This window comes from Zophobas morio, unplaced genomic scaffold, assembly GCF_036711695.1.
Source record: "Zophobas morio isolate AGI-343-1 ecotype UQ-CSIRO unplaced genomic scaffold, CSIRO_AGI_Zmor_V1 ptg000021l, whole genome shotgun sequence".
Lineage (NCBI taxonomy): Eukaryota > Metazoa > Arthropoda > Insecta > Coleoptera > Tenebrionidae > Zophobas > Zophobas morio.
This window is the reverse complement of record NW_026972126.1, coordinates 23,284,255-23,303,152: the sequence shown is the minus strand read 5'-3', so window position 1 is coordinate 23,303,152 and position 18,898 is coordinate 23,284,255. Positions and strand designations below refer to the sequence as shown.

General features: G+C 34.8%; 1 protein-coding gene across 1 annotated transcript in view; it reads right to left on the bottom strand.

Annotated features, from left to right (window-relative positions):
• The window catches only part of LOC135131808 (uncharacterized), a 69,275-nt gene extending 52,084 nt beyond the window's left edge, over positions 1-17,191 (bottom strand). The window contains exons 1-6 of the mRNA XM_064059658.1: positions 17,168-17,191; positions 16,526-16,693; positions 16,286-16,436; positions 16,075-16,209; positions 15,914-16,015; positions 2,613-2,749 (exon numbers count right to left, since the gene is read on the bottom strand). Coding sequence (XP_063915728.1) covers positions 2,613-2,749; positions 15,914-16,015; positions 16,075-16,209; positions 16,286-16,436; positions 16,526-16,693; positions 17,168-17,191 — 717 coding nt within the window. The remainder of the gene's footprint in view (positions 1-2,612; positions 2,750-15,913; positions 16,016-16,074; positions 16,210-16,285; positions 16,437-16,525; positions 16,694-17,167) is intronic.
• Positions 17,192-18,898: the final 1,707 nt, after the last annotated feature.

The window sequence follows — 18,898 nt, the reverse complement described above, 5'->3', positions numbered from 1 at the left end:
CGAGTTTTTCTGGACGTGTTATTCTTAACAATATATGGAGTATTATGCCTATATCGCAAAATTAAGTTCGATTCACCTTTTGCAGCTCTATCTTTCAATTCTTTTTTGACGATGTTTATATGTTCTCTTTGTTTAGTTGTTAAATCGGGGCGAAAGTGTCGGTATCGGTTATTATTACTTTTATTAGATCTTAATATTTCTCTCGCATCATTTTCGTTTTCATATACAATTTTGAGAGGACGATTATGATTAGTCTTAGAAATTCCCAACCTAAAGATTTTTTTTGGTTTAGGGAAGGTCCTTAAAGGAATTAGAATATCTTCTATCACTTTAAGATCATCATTTATTTTGTCATTAGAAGTCGATGCAAGAGATTCAGGTATGTTAAATAGTAATACGTTGCACGCTCGTTCTTTGCGTTCTTCAATTTCTTCTAACATATCATCAACACAGTTAGAATTAGTTGAAGCTTCTCCCATATTTCGAACATGAGCAATTTCATCTTTCAACAACTTAATATCATTCTCAACTGCCGTAACTCTATTATCAATTTGAATAAAGTGTTCATCCATCTTCTTAAATAATTCTAACTTGAAAACTTCAAACTGATTTTTTATAAGAAGCTCTATTTGAGGAAGAGTTGCTGTTTCATTACTTACTAAACACTTAGAACAAGTCCAAGGTTCTTTAATAACGACAAATTTAGTAAGATCAGGATCAGACAGGTTCAAACATTTTACGTGGAAATATTTTTTACACACTCCGACGCTACATTTAAGTGAAGGTGTCATAGGCGTTACTGCACCTTCACATATTGAACAAGGAACAGGCATTTTTACAAATTTGTAATTTTTTTTATTTTTATTTTTTTTTTTTATTAATTGGTAGAGAAAACCTAACTAAAGGTATCTGCACAGGGGCACAATTTCTTGCACCTTGCGGTCTTTCAAGGTGACTAAATAACAAGACAGTCGGACCACGGAGTGGGAATTATATGGACCAAACAGAGGTGGAAGACAAAAACTAGTCCTGATAACATAAATTTTAGAAAATCATAACTTACGACTACTTTCACTTAACAAAAACTGAATCCTTTTAATATTGAAATGAAGTTAATAAAGGCCCTTTGAATGAGAATAGTCTCATAAAATTTAAGAAAAAACTACCACCAAAAAATTAACATTTACGTATCACAACTAAGAAACACACCATACTTATATTTTGTCTTTTTGTTTTATTATGTTGTGTAGACTTAGGTCGATAACAAGAAACATATATGAAATGGTAAATTTTTGTAATAATCAATTTAAATCCGCCACTATCCTTCTACAACCCCTTTAAATACGGCAATAGTTGAACCTCAAAGTTACTATCAACGACAACTTGGCAACGGAGTTTGTAAATGACAATTTTCTGCTGTAAAAGCAATGTCAGTGGGAACAGCAACTGCGACGGAAATTTCAACGTCAACACCAAATTGATAAATCCCATTTTAAGGTTATCAAGTGAACATAAGCATGGTAAATAAAGTTTTTCATTCCTAACCAGACCGAGGGCCGGAGTTTAATTGAAATGAAAACACAAACGTCTTTATTTAATAAGAATTATAATAATGATATTCAGTAGCTTACTACTTAATAGTTTTGATCCTCTGTTTTGATGGGACGAACTCATTCAAATCAAACTAATTTCTGCGTCACATTCTTCCGATGCATGAACACAAACACAAGTTGTTTTTCAAATTGAGATATACGTGCTTGCAAAAATTTTGTAATAGAAAAAACAATTTTTATTGTGAAACCTTCGATTGAAATCTTTTAATAAATGTTTGCTTGCAGTGCTATGGCAACAGCAGTGGGCGAAGATCTTTCCGAAAATAAAATTACGCTCCAGCTAAAACAATAAACCAATTCATTGCGACCACCGCTCAATATCCGATAAAACGTTTGACGCTTTGTTGAGTAAATTGAATAATTTGGTCAATGTATGATGTACGATTTCCATCGCAGCGTTGTACAGTGAAATATCACCTTTTGTAGGTTCCACGCACAGATAACTAAGTATTCAGCTCTTTGTAACCCGAACTGAATTATGTATGCGCTTGTTGCTGACAAATAACTTTCGTTAAATAGACGCTAATCTAATTTATGGAAGCGATTGTTAAGGAGAAATATGCTCGAACTCGATAACACCCAATTAAAGTTCAATAATCCATCACGAGGCTCTTTGGTCTAGAGAGGTGATGTGTGAGAGAGTAGGTTATCTATTGATTATCGGGAACAATACATCGTGTGGCATTGTTCCTTTAATTCGATACTGATCGTGGAGATCGTGTTGGAAATTATTGGCTTAGTGGGAGATGAACACCATCATCTCGAATCGGGTGGGCTAATTCAGCGCCGATCTTATTATAGACGCATTAGATAGCCCCCGGAAAAATCTCTTGTACCCCGTCATGTAAAGCGGGTTGCCGGTAATTTCACGTTTAAAACATTTGTCCCGAGCCTCGATCCCCGTCATAACTCAGCAAATTATCCCCTGTATATCATTTTTATTACGTCGCATCGTATATCCTCGTGGGCGGCGGCCGTGGCTGGGGGTGGCGTAATTACCTGGACTATATCTCCGTGACTCTGGCCGTTGGCGGTGAACGTGAGATGGCAGAGGAAGGGCAGCCTCGTCTCTGCGGACTTAATGACGCGGAGGTCGTACGTTTTGCTCACGTCCCCGTAGTACGTCCGGTTGCACACTGGAAAAAAATTGATACATTACTGATACACTGGAGGGAATTATTCGCAATTTATGGAGGGTGTTGTGCTCTTTTTGTGCGTCAGGAATTATTATTATTTCAGCGTCAATTTCGAAAACGCGCTCATAATTCAACGGCTGCAGCTGGACGCCCGGTTTCAATAAAACGGACAAATATTCAATGGGGCTGCAAAAAATTTTAATTGGACGGGAGAGAGCGGACGGTTGTTACTATGGCATATTTTCGAGTGGGCTGTTTTTGTCACCGACGAAGAGCGGCGGTGAAAGTTGTGGAGGGCGGCGGATTGTCGCCCGAATGCGTATAAACGGTTGCACGTATTTGCGACACTTTACACGCGTATATGACCCCACAAAAAGTCAGTTAAACCTATTTATGCCGCACTTTTCTCGCCTCGCAAGCACAACACATGCTCATTGAAATCACTAATCATAATTTAAATTACTAAGTATAAATCCTACTTTTTTCCGTAAACCATCAAAAAACAAAACACAAGTGTTTTAAAAATTGTTTTTCAAATAGAAAACGACGAATTGTTCTGTAAAACCTGTGGGAAATTGTAAGTAAGAAATTGTGAATGTTGCACAATTAAAATGGGAAAACGAATTGTGAAATTAATTCCATAAATTCGCAGAATAATATATGAATTTTTGAACAATAAATAAATAACTAAAATGTGTTGTTTTTTGCCACTTTCACATTCGGTTATTATTAGCAACTTTTATTTAATGGAGAATGCTTTGGTTTTTTAAAAACGATATGAATTTCACATGTAACTACACGAACAATCATATAAAACGCCCTGAATAAAAAAGTCCAAAGACAGCATTCTACGAATATTGTAATAAAATTACAAGAGTTGAGACGCTTTGTTGTCGTTAAAACAGATGCCTTTTTTATATACATTTTCAAGAATTGTGTTTGTTATAACCGATCTTGATTGTAAAATTTCTCGCAATAACCGATCTGGAGCGAACAATTTTTTCGTTATATCCGATCCGTTACTAAAAGTTACCCGTTATAAAGGGACATTTGTACATAGAGTAGTACATAAAGGTCAAGGGACCAAGAAATTTACTCGTTATAGCCAATTTGTCGACATAAGCGGGACTTGTAATAGAGGAGTTCTACTGTATTTGCCCCTGGAATTGTAAAAATTCCTATATTTCAACTGGCGATTTAGGAAAAACAATAAAAATTTTCGAAGAAACGAAGCCTAAAGTGTCAAAATCACTCATATCTTATAAAATGCAAGCCCCGCCCTCTATTTTCTTGGAAGATATGCCATTTGCCAAAAACAGTCTTATCTTATCAAGTACTAGCCCCGCCCACCCGCCCACTGTTTCCTTGGAAGGTATGTTGATTGCCAAAATCAGTTTTATCTTAACAAGTTGTAGCCCCAGCCACCTCAGTCTTCTCATTCTAAAGACTAATTTTATTTCTGCTCAGTATAAGATCATTCGTTTCATTCAGACCGGATAAAATTAATCATTTAAATGAAGTTCGGGTGGGTGGGCGGGGCTAATTAAGTTCTGCTGTGGAGTGGGAGTGGAAACTAATAGAATCTAGGATGTGAAAAACTAAAAAAAAGCGCTAACTGTACGTTTTTTGTTACATTATTTACTGCTGGAACTGTAAAAATTGCGATATTTCAGTTGGAGATTTTGGAAAAACGATAGAAATTTTCGAAGAAACGAAGCTTAAAATGACTTCTAGATGTCGAAACCTACAAGAAAATGTCGGTAATATTCGAAAATGCTTAAAAAATAAGCAAAAATGTTATAAATGTCCAAAGTGTCAAACTCAGTCATATTTTATAAAATGGTAGCCCCGCCCACCCTCCCTCTATTTTCTTGGAATATATGTGATTTGCCAAAAACAGTCTTATCTTATCAAGTACTAGCCCCGCCCACCCGCCCTCTATTTCCTTGGAAGGTATGTCGTCTGCCAAAATCAGTTTAACTTGGCAAGTACTAACCCCCCCACCCCCAGTCTTCTCATTCTAAAGACTAATTTTATTTCTGCTCAGTATAAGATCATTCGTTTCATTCAGGCCCGATAAAATTAATCACTGAAATGAAGGTCGGGTGGGTGGGCGGGGCCAATTATTTTCTTCTATGGAATGGGGGTGGAAACTAATAGAATCTAGGATGTGAAAAAAGTAAAAAAAGCGCTAACCGTCAATTTTGTTTTATACTATTTGCCACTGGAACAGTAAAAATTGTTATATATATTTCAGTTGGCGATTCTGGAAAAACAATATAAATTTTCGAAAAAACGAAGCCTAAAATGACTTCTGGACGTCGAAATCCACAAGAATATGTCTAACTAATTTTCGAAAATGGTTGAAAAATGGTCAAAAATGTCAAAATCAGTCATATCTTATAAAATACTAGCCCCACCCACCCACCCACCCTCTGTTTTTTGGAAGATATGTCATTTGCCAAAAATAGTCTTATCTAATCAAGATAACGATAGAAATTTTCGAAGAAACGAAGACTAAAATGACTTCTGGATGTCGTAATCTAGAAGAAAATGTCTAGCTAATTTTCGAAAATGGTTGGAAAATAGTCAAAAATGTCAAAAACAGTCATATGATATTTCATTTTAACTATTCTTAGGTGTGTTGAATGAAGTTCTTGTACAATAATGTGTTGTAATTTTTTTGGAATTACCACACGTTGTCCTCTAAATATAATTCGATCGTGCAGTGAAAATTTTGGATCTCTCCTGGCTTCATTTAGCATTTCTTTCTTCATTTTACATAATTCTGGATCTGTTCTTGTTTCTTTTTCAATTTCATGAGCTGTGACTGTTTCCTTATTAATTTAATTAATTAAAATCGTATTTAACACGTATTCATCATCAGTTTTTTCTTCTTATTTTGGTGATAATTTCAATGGACTTCTGGAGAAATAATCAACATTTACATGTTCTACTGTGGAGTAGGAGTGGAAACTAATAGAATCTAGGACGTGAAAAAAGTAAAAAAAAAACGTTAACCGTAAATTTTTTGTTATACTATTTGCTACTGAAACTGTAAAAATTGCTATATATTCTTATCTTATCAAGTACTAGCCCCGCCCATCAGCCCTCTATTTCCTTGAAGGGTATCTCATTTACTAAAATCAGTTTTATTTTAGCAAGTACTAGCCCCACCCACCCCTAGTCTTCTCATTCTAATTTTATTTCTGCTCAGTATAAGAGTATTCATTTCATTCAGGCCGGATGAAATTAATCATTGAAATGAAGGTCGGGTGGGTGGGCGGGGCTAATTATGTTCTCCTTTGAAGTGGGACTGGAAACTAATAGAATCTGGGATGTGAAAAAAGTAAAAAAAGCGCTAACCGTCAATTTTGTTTTATACTATTTGCTGGAACAGTAAAAATTGTTATACATATTTCAGTTGGCGATTTTGGAGAAACGATAGAAACTTTCGAAGAAACGAATCCTCAAATGACTTCTAGATGTTGAAATCTGCAAGAAAATGTCTAGCTAATTTTCGAAAATGGTTGAAAAATGGTTAAAAATGTCAAAATCAGTTATATATTATAAAATCTAGCCCTGTCCACCTACCCTCTGTTTTCTTGGAAGATATCATTTGACAAAATCAGTCTTATCTAATCAAGATAACGATAGAAATTTTCGAAGAAACAAAGCCTAAAATGACTTCTGGATGTCGAAATCTACAAGAAAATGTCTAGCTAATTTTCGAAAATGGTTGAGAAATGTCAAAAGTGTCAAACTCAGCCATATTTATTTATAAAATGCTAGCCCCGCCCACCCGCCCTCTATTTTCTTTGAAGGTATATGTCATTTGCCAAAAACAGAATTATCTTATCAAGTACTGGTCCCGCCCACCCGCCCTCTATTTCCTTGAAAGGTATCTCATTTGCTAAAATCTGTTTTATTTTAGTAAGTACAAGTCCCACCCACACCCAGTCTTCTCATTTTAAACAATAATTTTATTTCTGCTCAGTGTAAGATTATTCATTTCATTCAGACCGGATAAAATAAATCACTGAAATGAAGGCCAGATGGGTGGGCGGGGCTAGTTATGTTCTCTTATGAAGTCGGAGTGGAAACTAAGAGAATCTAGGATGTGAAAAAAGTAAAAAAAATTATGCTAACTCTAAATTTTGTATTATACTATTTGCTACTGAAACTGTAAAAATTGCTATATTTTAACATGCGAATTTGGAAAAACAATAGAAATTTTCGATGAAACGAACACTAAAATGACTTCTGCAGTCGAAATCTACAAGAAAATGTCTAGTTAATTTTCGAAAATGGTTGAAAAATGGTCAAAAATGTCAAAATAAGTCGTATCTTATAAAATACTGGCCTCGCCCACCCGCCCTCTGTTTTCTTGGAAGATATGTCATTTGCCAAAAACAGTCTTATCTAATCAAAATAATAATAGAAATTTCGAAGAAACAAAGCCTAAAATGACTTCTGGATGTCGAAATCTACAAAAAAATGTCTAGCTAATTTTCGAAAATGGTTGAAAAATGGTCAAAAATGTCAAAATCAGTCATATCTTATAAAACCTAGCCCCGCCCACCCACCCTCTGTTTTTTTGGAAGATATATCATTTGCCCAGAAGAGTCTTGTCTAATCAAGATAACGATAGAAATTTTCGAAGAAATAAAGCCTAAAACGACTTCTGGATAACGAAATCTATAAGAAAATATCTAGCTAATTTTCGAAAATTGTTGAAAAATGGTCAAAAATTTCAAAATCAGTCATCTTATAAAACCTAGCCCCACCCACCCACCATTTGTTTCCTTGGAAGATATGTCATTTGCCAAAAACAATCTTATCTAATCAAGATAACGATAGAAATTTTCGAAGAAACAAAGCCTAAAATGAGTTCTGGGTGTCGAAATCTACAAGAAAATATCTAGCTAATTTTCAAAAATGGTTGAAAAATTGTCAAAAATGTCAAAATCAGTCATATCTTATAAAATCTAGCCCCGCCCACCCACCCTCTGCTTTCTTGGAAGACATGTCATTTGCCAAAAACAGTCTTATCTAATCACGATAACGATAGAAGTTTTCGAAGAAACAAAGCCTAAAATGACTTCCAGATGTCGAAATCGACAAGAAAATGTCTAGTTAATTTTCGAAAATGATTGAAAAATGGTCAAAAATGTCAAAATCAGTCATACCTTACAAAATCTACCCCCAGTTTTCTCATTCTAAACACTAATTTTATTTATGCTCAGTATAAGATTATTCATTTCATTCAGACCGGATAAAATAAATCATTGAAACGAAGGCCGGGTGGGTGGGCGGGGCTAGTTATGTTCTCCTCTGGAATCTGAGTGGAAACGACGAGAATCTAGGATGTGAAAAAAAGTAAAAAAAAAAAACGCTAACGTAAATTTTGTATTATACTATTTGCTACAGAAACGGTAAAAATTGCTATATTTTAACATGCGATTTTGGAATAACAATAGAAATTTTCGAAGAAACGAAGCTTAAAATGACTTCTAGATGTCAAAATCTACAAGAAAATGTCTAGCTAATTTTCCAATATGATTGAAAAATGGTCAAAAATGTCAAAATCAATCATGTCTTATAAAATACTGACCCCGCCCACCCTCCCTCTGTTTTCTTGGAAGATATGTCATTTGCCAAAAACAGTCTTATCTTATCAAGATAGCGATAGAAATTTTCGAAGAAACGAAGCCTAAAATTAATTCTAGATGTCGAAAGCTACAAGAAAATGTGTATCTAATTTTCGAAAATGGTTGAAAAATGGTCAAAAAATAAAATGCTAGGAAAAAAACGAAAAATTTTTCAGCCGAAAAATTTTTTCGGATCGCTAATGAAAATAATAAAAAAAATTGTAGATCTTAAATTCTATTTGCCACTTTTCGGGCCTAAATCCCCGTTTTTCTCACCAATTTTCGGTCTATTTTAGCTTGTTAGCCCAAAACTCGCCCTTCAAAATTAGACATTCGTCAAAACGTCCCAATTGTCAGCTACGCTAAAACGTTAGAATACTAAGAAACGCTAACTTTCTCTGTCGTTTGGAATTTAATAAAAGCTGGCTAACTGATTTTTAAACACCGTTCACTTTTAATTAAATGTATTCAGCCTTGTTCGCGAAGATAATTTGGGAGCTCATTCAAAATTCCCTAGGCTATAACCGAGTCGAGGATTCCCCCAGGATGTTTCCCAGCCTGCCACGCATAGGTGATAATTTGAAATAATGTCCTTTCATCACTTCCATGTTTAGAAAATTTCGTCGAAATAAATTGTCTCGACGAACACGTAAAAAGACAAAAATGAAGAATTATTTTGTCGTTATGAAATGGAAACGCGTCTCTCCACTACACGAACCTCACGTCTGTGTCATTACGTGTCCAAACCAAAGGAGTTATTTACAGCGAGCTTCACTCGTGTTTGACGCAATTTAATAATTTTTGATTTGTAAAATTACGTCACCAGAATAACGACAACGGGTAGTCCATTAGGACTGTCCCGGGACTTCCCGTAATATTAATCCGACACTCAAAACACCGTCTCCCAGGATTTCCAACTTAAAATTAAATTTCTCGTTATCGTTATTTTGAAGTTAAATCGAACCGACTTCATATCGAACTTGCAATCTTTTGATCCTTTTGATATCGAACCGGACGTGGTCAATGTTAAAAAAAACCGTCACTCGGATTATTTGTTAAACTACTTCTTTTATTAGTTCGGACGGAAATGTTCCCTAAAATGGGGAAGACTCACGACGGGAAGTAGATATTGAGAAGCCACGTAGCTCGGAGGAAGAGGAGATGAACTTTAATCACTTCCACGAAATTACCGCTAGATGCTGATCAAAGACAAACAGACCGATTGTTCGTTAAATATATTTCGAACAAAGAAACATTTTGTTGCCTTTTTCTACGACACAAAATTTACGACCATATGAAAATGCACTTATTTCTTTCCGTGGCGCATTCCATAATAATTTGCGCATAAATCTCGAACGGAAGCCTCGAATTTTTATGAAAGCGTACTGCACTTTCCTACAAAGTAAGGAACAAAGTGGAAATAATTATTTGTGTTGCAGTCGCTAAGAGAAACCCTCTGTTATGTAAATACGTTACAACAGCATAAATCTTTGCAGCGCCCGTTTTGATATTCGTTTCGTATCGCTTATTTAAGAGTCAATAAGTCTTCGAGAGGAGGAAACGTGTTATTATAATGTAACGAGTTGTTCTGGAATTACAAAAAACAAAAGGAAAGTTTGACAACTTTCAACCATATTTTCCATGTCAGAATCGATGCCTTTCCAGTAGCAATAGTTTCTTGCTAGATATTTCATTTTAACCATTCCTAGGTATGTTGAATGAAGCTCTTGTAGAATAATGTGTTGTAATTTTTTTGGAATTACCACACGATGTCCTCTAAATATTACTCAATCGTGCAGTGAAAATTCTAGAACTGTTCTGGTTCCATTTAGTAATTCTTTCTTTATTTTAGATCATTCTGGATCTGTTCTTGTTTCTTTTTCAATTTCATGAGCTGCGACTGTTTCCGTACTAATTTAATTAATTAAAATCGTATTTAACACGTATTCATTATCAGTTTCTTCTTCTTATTTTGGTGATAATTTCAATGGACTTCTGGAGAAATAATCAACATTTACATGTTCTAGTGTGGAGTGGGAATGGAAACTAATAGAATCTAGAATGCGAAAAAAGTAAAAAAAAACGTTAACCGTAAATTTTTTGTTATACTATTTGCTACTGAAACTGTAAAAATTACTATATATTTCAATTGACGATTTTGGAAAAACGATAGAAATTTTCGAAGAAACGAATCCTAAAATGACTTCTAGATGTCGAAATCTACAAGACAATGTCTATCTAATTTTCGAAAAATGGCCAAAAATGACAAAAGTGTCAAAATTAGTCACATATAAAATGCTAGCCCCGCCCACCCGCCCTCTATTTTCTTGGAAGATATGCCATTTGCCAAAGACAGTCTTATCTTATCAAGTACTAGCCCCGCCCACCCGCCCTCTATTTCCTTGAAAGGTATCTCATTTACTAAAATCAGTTTTATTTTAGCAAGTACTAGCCCCACCCGCCCCCAGTCTTCTCATTCTAAACACTAATTTTATTTCTGCTCAGTATAAGATCACTCATTTCATTCAGATCAGAAGAAATCAATCATTGAAAAGTAGACAGGGTGGGTAGGCGGGGCTAATTATTTTCTCCTATGCAGTCGGAGTGGAAACTAAGAGAACTTAGGATGTGAAAAAAGTAAAAAAAAAAAACGCTAACTGTAAATTTTTTATTATACTATTTGCTACTGAAACTGTAAAATTGCTATGTTTGAACATGCGATTTTGGAAAAACAATAGAAATTTTCGAAGAAACGAAGCCTAAAATGACTTTTGGATGTCGAAATCTACAAGAAAATGTCTAACTAATTTTCGAAAATGTTTGAAAAATGGTCAAAAATGTCAAAATCAGTCATATCTTATAAAATACTAGCCCCGCCCACCCACCCTCTGTTTTCTTGGAAGATATGTCATTTGCCAAAAATAGTCTTATCTTATCAAGATAACGATTGCAATTTTCGAACAAACGAAGACTAAAATGACCTCTGGATGTCGAAATCTACAAGAAAATGTATAACTAATTTTCGAAAATGGTTGAAAAATGGTCAAAATGTCAAAATGTGTAATATCTTATAAAATACTAGCCCCGCCCGCCCAGCCTCTGCTTTTTTGAAAAATATGTCATTTACCAAAAATAGTCTTATTTTATCAAGATAACGATAGAAATTTTCGAAGAAACGAAGCCTAAAATAACTTCTGGATGTCGAAATCTACAAGAAAATGTCTAACTAATTTTCCTAAATGGTTGAAAAATGGTCAAAAATGTCAAAATCAGTCATATCTAATAATATACTAGCCCCTCCCACCCACCCTCTGTTTTCTTGGAAGATATGTCATTTGGCAAAAATAGTCTTATTTTATCAAGATAACGATAGAAATTTTCGAAGAAACGAAGCCTAAAATGACTTCTGGATGTCATAATCTACAAGAAAATGTCTAACTAATTTTCGAAAATGGTTGAAAAATGGTCAAAAATGCCAAAATCAGTCATATCTTATAAAACACTAGCCCCGCTCACCCACTCTCTGTTTTCTTGGAAGATATGACATTTGCCAAAAATGGTCTTATTTTATCAAGATAACGATAGCAATTTTCAAAGAAACGAAGCCTAAAATGACTTCTGGATGTCGAAATCTACAAGAAAATGTCTAACTAATTTTCGAAAATGGTTGAAAAATGGTCAAAAATGTCAAAATCAGTCATGTCTAATAAAATACTAGCCCCCCCACCCACCCTCTGCAAGATAACGATAGAAATTTTCGAAGAAACGAAGCCTAAAATGACTTCTGGATGTCGAAATCTACAAGAAAATGTCTAACTAATTTTCGAAAATGGTTGAAAAATGGTCAAAAATGTCAAAATCAGTCATATCTAATAAAATACTAGCCCCGCCCACCCACTCTCTGTTTTCTTCGAAGATATGACATTTGCCAAAAATGGTCTTATTTTATCAAGATAACGATAGCAATTTTCAAAGAAACGAAGCCTAAAATGACTTCTGGATGTCGAAATCTACAAGAAAATGTCTAACTAATTTTCGAAAATGGTTGAAAAATGGTCAAAAATGTCAAAATCAGTCATATCTAATAAAATACTAGCCCCTCCCACCCACCCTCTGCAAGATAACGATAGAAATTTTCGAAGAAAGGAAGCCTAAAATGACTTCTGGATGTCGTAATCTAGAAGAAAATGCCTAACTAATTTTCGAAAATGGTTGAAAAATGGTCAAAAATGTCAAAATCAGTCATATCTTATAAAACACTAGCCCCGCTCACCCACTCTCTGTTTTCTTGGAAGATATGTCATTTGCCAAAAATGGTCTTATTTTATCAAGATAACGATAGCAATTTTCAAAGAAACGAAGCCTAAAATGACTTCTGGATGTCGAAATCTACAAGAAAATGTCTAACTAATTTTCGAAAATGGTTGAAAAATGGTCAAAAATGTCAAAATCAGTCATATCTTATAAAACACTAGCCCCGCCCACCCACCCCCTGTTTTCTTGGAAGATATGTCATTTGCCAAAAATAGTCTTATTTTATCAAGATAACGATAGAAATTTTCGAAGAAACGAAGCCTAAAATAACTTCTGGATGTCGTAATCTAGAAGAAAATGTCTAACTAATTTTCGAAAATGCTTGAAAAATGGTCAAAAATGTCAAAATCAGTCATATCTTATAAAATACTAGCCCCGCCCACCCACCCTTTGTTTTCTTGGAAGATATGTCATTTGCCAAAAATAGTTTTATCTTATCAAGATAACGATAGAAATTTCCGAAGAAACGAAGCCTAAAATGACTTCTGGATGTCGTAATCTACAAGAAAATGTATAACTAAATTTCGAAAATGGTTGAAAAATAGTGAAAAATGTCAAAAACAGTCATATCTTATAAAATACAAAAAACAAAAGGAAGATTTAGTTTCTGTTGCGTATTTAACAGTTTAGATATTTTTTATATTAACATTGTAACTTTAACTATTTGTTTTGTATAGGAACGAAATTGAATTTTAAATTTAATTTCTTGTCGAGAAATGAGAATTTTGCAACTAAACTCCGCCCTCTTCAGCTCACGATGAATAAAACATTCATCACAATTGAGAAGGGGTGGGCGGGCGGGGCTTATAATTGCTCCATTTTTTCTTAATATACGAAGTCTTCTTTTCCCAACAAGAAACTGACAATATGTTTAACTAACCTGTTAAAAGAAAACTATATAATATATTAAAAAAAAAACAAACAAAAATTAAGCCCCACCCGCCCCGATCTCAATTGTGATGAGTTTTTCATTCCTAAATATACGGGGGAAGGGGGGGGGGGGGCAGTTTCATTGTGACATATTATTTGCCTAGAAAATTCTATCCTTTTAAAAATATATTTCATATGGTAATTTCTTGTCGAGAAATGAGGATTTTACAATTAAACTCTGCCCTTTAGCTCACAATGAATAAAACATTCATCACAATCAAGAAGGGGTGGGTGGGCGGGGCTTATATTTTGTCCAATTTTTCTTAATTAATGAAGTCTTCTTTTTCCAACAAGAAACCGAAAACATGTTCAGCTTTCCTGTTGTTGAAAGAAAACTCTATATATTAAAAGAAAAAAGAAGATTAAGCCCCACCCACCCGTCCCAGTCTTAATTGTGATGAATTTCATATGGTAATTTTTTGTAGAGAAATGAAGATTTTACAACTAAACTCCGCCCTTTAGCTTACGATGAATAAAACATTCATCACAATCGAGAAGGGGTGGGTGGGCGGGGCTTATATTTTGTCCATTTTTCTTAGTATACGAAGTTTTATTTTTCCAACAAGAAACCGAAAACATGTTTAGCTTTTCTGTTGTTGAAAGAAAACTCTATATATTAAAAGAAAAAAGAAGATTAAGCCCCACCCACCCGTCCCAGTCTTAATTGTGATGAATTTCATATGGTAATTTTTGTAGAGAAATGAAGATTTTACAACTAAACTCCGCCCTCTTCAGCTCACGATGAATAAAACATTCATCACAATTGAGAAGGGGTGGGTGGGCGGGGCTTATACTTGGTCCATTTTTTCTTAATATACGAAGTCTTCTTTTTCCAACAAGGAACTGACAATATGTTTAACTATCCTGTTAAAAGAAAACTATATAATATATTAAAAAAAAAATAACAAAATAAAAATTCAGCCCTACCCACCCGCCTGAATCTCAATTGTGCTGAGTTTTGCATTCCTAATCAGACGAAGGGCGAACTCTACCTTTTTAAAAGGATATTTCATATGGTAATTTCTTGTGGAAAAATTAGGATTTTGCAGCTAAACTCCGCCCTTCAGCTCACGATGAATGAAATATTCATTACAATTGAGAGGGGGTGGGTGGGCGGGGCTTATATTTTGTCCTCATTTTCTTAACATACGAAGTCTTCTTTTCCTAACAAGAAACTGAAAACGTGTTTAACCAACCCGTTGTTGAAAGGGAATTCTATATACATATTAACAAAAAACAAAGATTAAGTCCCACCCACCCAATCTCAATTGTGATGAATTAAGCTTCTATTGCCAATGCTGTTTCCAATGGTTTATCAAAGGAGACGTTTATTAATTGAAGAATTCTTTCTTTATTGCTGGAATCTTCATAGATTTCGAACAAGTTAAACAAGGATGTTCTTTTTCTTTACATTCCGTTTTGAATTTACAATTTTTAATTAATTCTTTCAATCCTGCAACGAATGTAGAAATTGATTCACCTGGTTGTTGAACTCTTAAAGAATTTATGTTCTTCAGCTAAAACATTTTTCTTCGGTGCAAGATGATTTCTTAGAAGATCCATTAATTCTTGGTATAATTTAGATATTTTTTATATTATTCTTTATTTCATTGAAATGTCATATTTGGAAATTATTCTAAAACATAATAACAATTATGTCTTTGTTTTTAACATTGTAACTTGAATAATATCTATAACAGTTTCTCAATCAATCATTTTCGTTTAGTTTTTTTAGGGAGTTGAACGTCCAAGAAATACTGTCTACATCTTGAGAAGGGAGACTGGCTTTAATGCCATTTTTAGGAGTCTATTCTAGCCGTAAATCTAAAACTGCACTTTAATAAAGCATACTAAAGTTTGGAATAAGTGGATTTGGAATGCTCAGAAGTGAATATAAATCTGCAATGAGATTTTGCGATGTAGGTTTTTGAGCAAATAACGCCTGGACAGTTGTAGAGAACTGATTCGTCTGCAACACTCGAATTTATTCTTAATTGACTTTGAATGAGCCACCGCATTAACATTTCTGCAGTCACTCCATCCAGTCCTGAATTTTAGGTAAATTTCAGATCACTAGAACGCTGCATTTCAGCATCACACAGTTATTCCACTAGAGATGTTTACTTTGTATTATAGTAAGCATCTGTTGTAATAATTAACGAAACCCAGAGAACGGTGCAATTTTCTCTGAACTGATACGGACCGAGCTTCGTTTGTTTAGCAGTAATAGAGAATATCGGGTATCCGAATAAATGTTCCTTTATTCTACCTTCCCCGAATAATTGAAGCGCTCTTATCAAAGCACTATTGTTTAAGTGGATGATGAAAGTTCGTGTCTTATTCAGTGCGTTTTGAGCCGGGCGAGACACGACTTTAGCTCGATGAGTAACAACAATAATTAGGAAACATTATGCATGCTTGCATCGGTACTTAATTGGTTAATTATGTCGTAGTCGACTGTAAAAAATAATAGACTCGCATTAATGAAACGGAGCGGAATTTCAGTCACCGAATTTTCAGCGAGGCAGGAATTTCCTGAAACATAACCGAGGACACGTCCAAACCCTGAGGTGGCAGGTCAAAAGTCGATTGGTTATTCTCAGTAAACATCCGATTTCAGTAAACAATCCAGCAATTTTACGATTGTCTCTTAAACAAATAAAACTCTGCTTTTGAATAAAGAATACGATACGACGCTGGCTGAAACTAATTGTCTTTGGCGTTATTTCCTCATTCGACATTCCAAAATCGTTGTTCATTATCGATTTCGGCATACCTAGCTGAAACTTATCCTGGAACGTCATCGAATTATAGCGAGACGAGTGGATAATTCAGAATTAGAATTCACCCCTCTTGTTTACCCAAGCCGAAATATCGAAACCCTGGATTGTCTATCGTATTTTTGCGGGATAAGAACGCCGATTTTGTCAATTATACAAGCGGCTTCCAGAAAGGTCACAAGTTCGCGAATTGGACGAGAAACCGCAAGATGGAACACGTTGATGCAGAACAGGAAATTCTCGGCTTGCCGACCCATCCATTGTTCGTTCTATCTGGGTCACGTGTAAGGGGAAAGTGTCTCATAAGCGAATGGTTTGAATGAAATAGTACTTCCGAAGGGGTTGTTTATTGGCTGGAGATGGTGTATAGATGGTGGAGGTGGAATTGTGATTTATTTACATGGAAATAGCTTCAATATCTGAGACGCAAGATGTTTCGTGAGGTAGAAATGTTATTACGCATTCACTAGAACGAGTGAGGACTTGTGGGGTTGATTAATTCTGTCATTTATACATTTGGCAGGTAATCGATACAATTTTCTCACACGTCATATCCGTCTCGTGTCTTTTATCTGGACGACAAGGTGAAGACCCATTTGTCGGCGATAGCGGCAACCTAACATTGAGAATATCCCGTGTCATTTATGGAATAAACATTTTGAAAATGGGTTGTTCTGATCCAGTGGGGGTTATTTTGGGAGTAATAACGAAAATTGTGCCGATTAACAACCATTATTAACAACCGTTATTGCCAAATCTTGCTTCATCGCTGAACAAAACATTGAATAAAAAATTGTTGTCCAACTCTAGTTGATGTTGCATAAAATTGCAAAATTGTTTTCTTCTGAAAAAGTCTTCTTCTTTTAGATCTTGTACTAATGTTACATGGTACGGGTGAAACTTATTCGCTCTCAAAATTTTTGAAACGGAAACAAATTTTGTCTTAACGGTTTTTCTAAACATCTAAAGATTTGGTCGGATGGATGTCGCCTATTTGTTATTCGAAGTTACAAAGGTAGAAAGGCAAATATCACAATTTTATAAAAAAATTTTGGAACAACAAAGACAAAATTCAAACTGGTGTCATTGATGTTCCAGTTTAAAAAATATGTAAGGTCAAGTCAGGTCAGGTCAGGTCAGGTCAGACTGAGTCAGAATCAGATGATTTTGAAATAAAGCTTAATAATACCTCATCTACAGTGTATGGACCAATCTACTTGTCTCAAACAGCTTTAGACGAATCAAAACAACTTATTTTGCAATTTTATCCAAAAACAAATGTTTCTAAAAAATTTCTTTAATTTAATCCTATGTGGTTTAAAACCAGTGTTGCCAGACGTAGCGGAATTTTACCATTTAACTCCGGCAACACTGTTTAAAACGTATCCGTGTATAGAATACAATGTAATGAAATGAATTAAGCTCCACCCCTCAGCTAACGACGCATAAAAAAAATCATCAGAATGTAGATAGGGTGGGTGGGCGGGGCTTATATTTTGCTTTTTTTTTTCTTAATATACGTAGCCATCTTTTCACAACAAGAAACTTAAAACATGGTCAAAACGGTACATTTTTGCAAGGAAATATGGATTCTGCAATTATGGGGCGGAGCTTAATTGCAAAATCGATATTTCCTTATAAAAATGTTCCATGTTTTAAGTTTCATGTTGTGAAAAGAAGTCTACACATATTAAAATAAACACGCAAAATATAAGCCCACCCACCCGCCCTGTCTCAATTGTGATGATTTTTTTTATTCGCTGTGAATCAAGGGGGTGGAGCCTAACTGCTAAATACTTATTTCTGTACAAGAAATTAAAAATGTGTTTTTGAGTTTCGTGTCGTCCAAATATTACAATATATATTAAGAAAAACAGGCAAAATATTAACCCCGCCCACCCACCCCATCTCAATTGTGATGATTCTTTTTATTTTGAAAAACTTAAAACATGTTTAAAATGGTGTAAATTTTTGTAGGGAAATATGGATTTTGCAATTATGCTCCACCCCTAAGTCTGGCAACGAATGGAGACTTCATTACTACATATTTAGATCAGGGCAGGTATGGGTGGGGCTTAATCTTTGGTTTAATATGATAATTTCTTGTACAGAAATAATAAGGATTTTGCAATTAATTTCCGCTCCTTTGGCTCTCGACCATAAAAAAATGTGATGATTTTTTTTATGGTCGAGAGAAGATTAAGCCCCACCCACCCGCCCCAGTCTCAATTGTGATGAATTTCAAATGGTAATTTTTTGTCGAGAAATGAAAATTTTGTAACCAAACTCCGCCTGTCAGCTCACAATGAATAAACATTCATCACAATCGAGAACGGGTGGGTGGGCGGGCCTTATATTTTGTCCAATTTATCTTAATATACGAAGTTTTCTTTTTCCAACAAGAAACTGAAAACATGTTTAGCTTTCCCGTTGTTGTAAGAAAACTCTATATATAAAAAAAAACGAAGATTAAG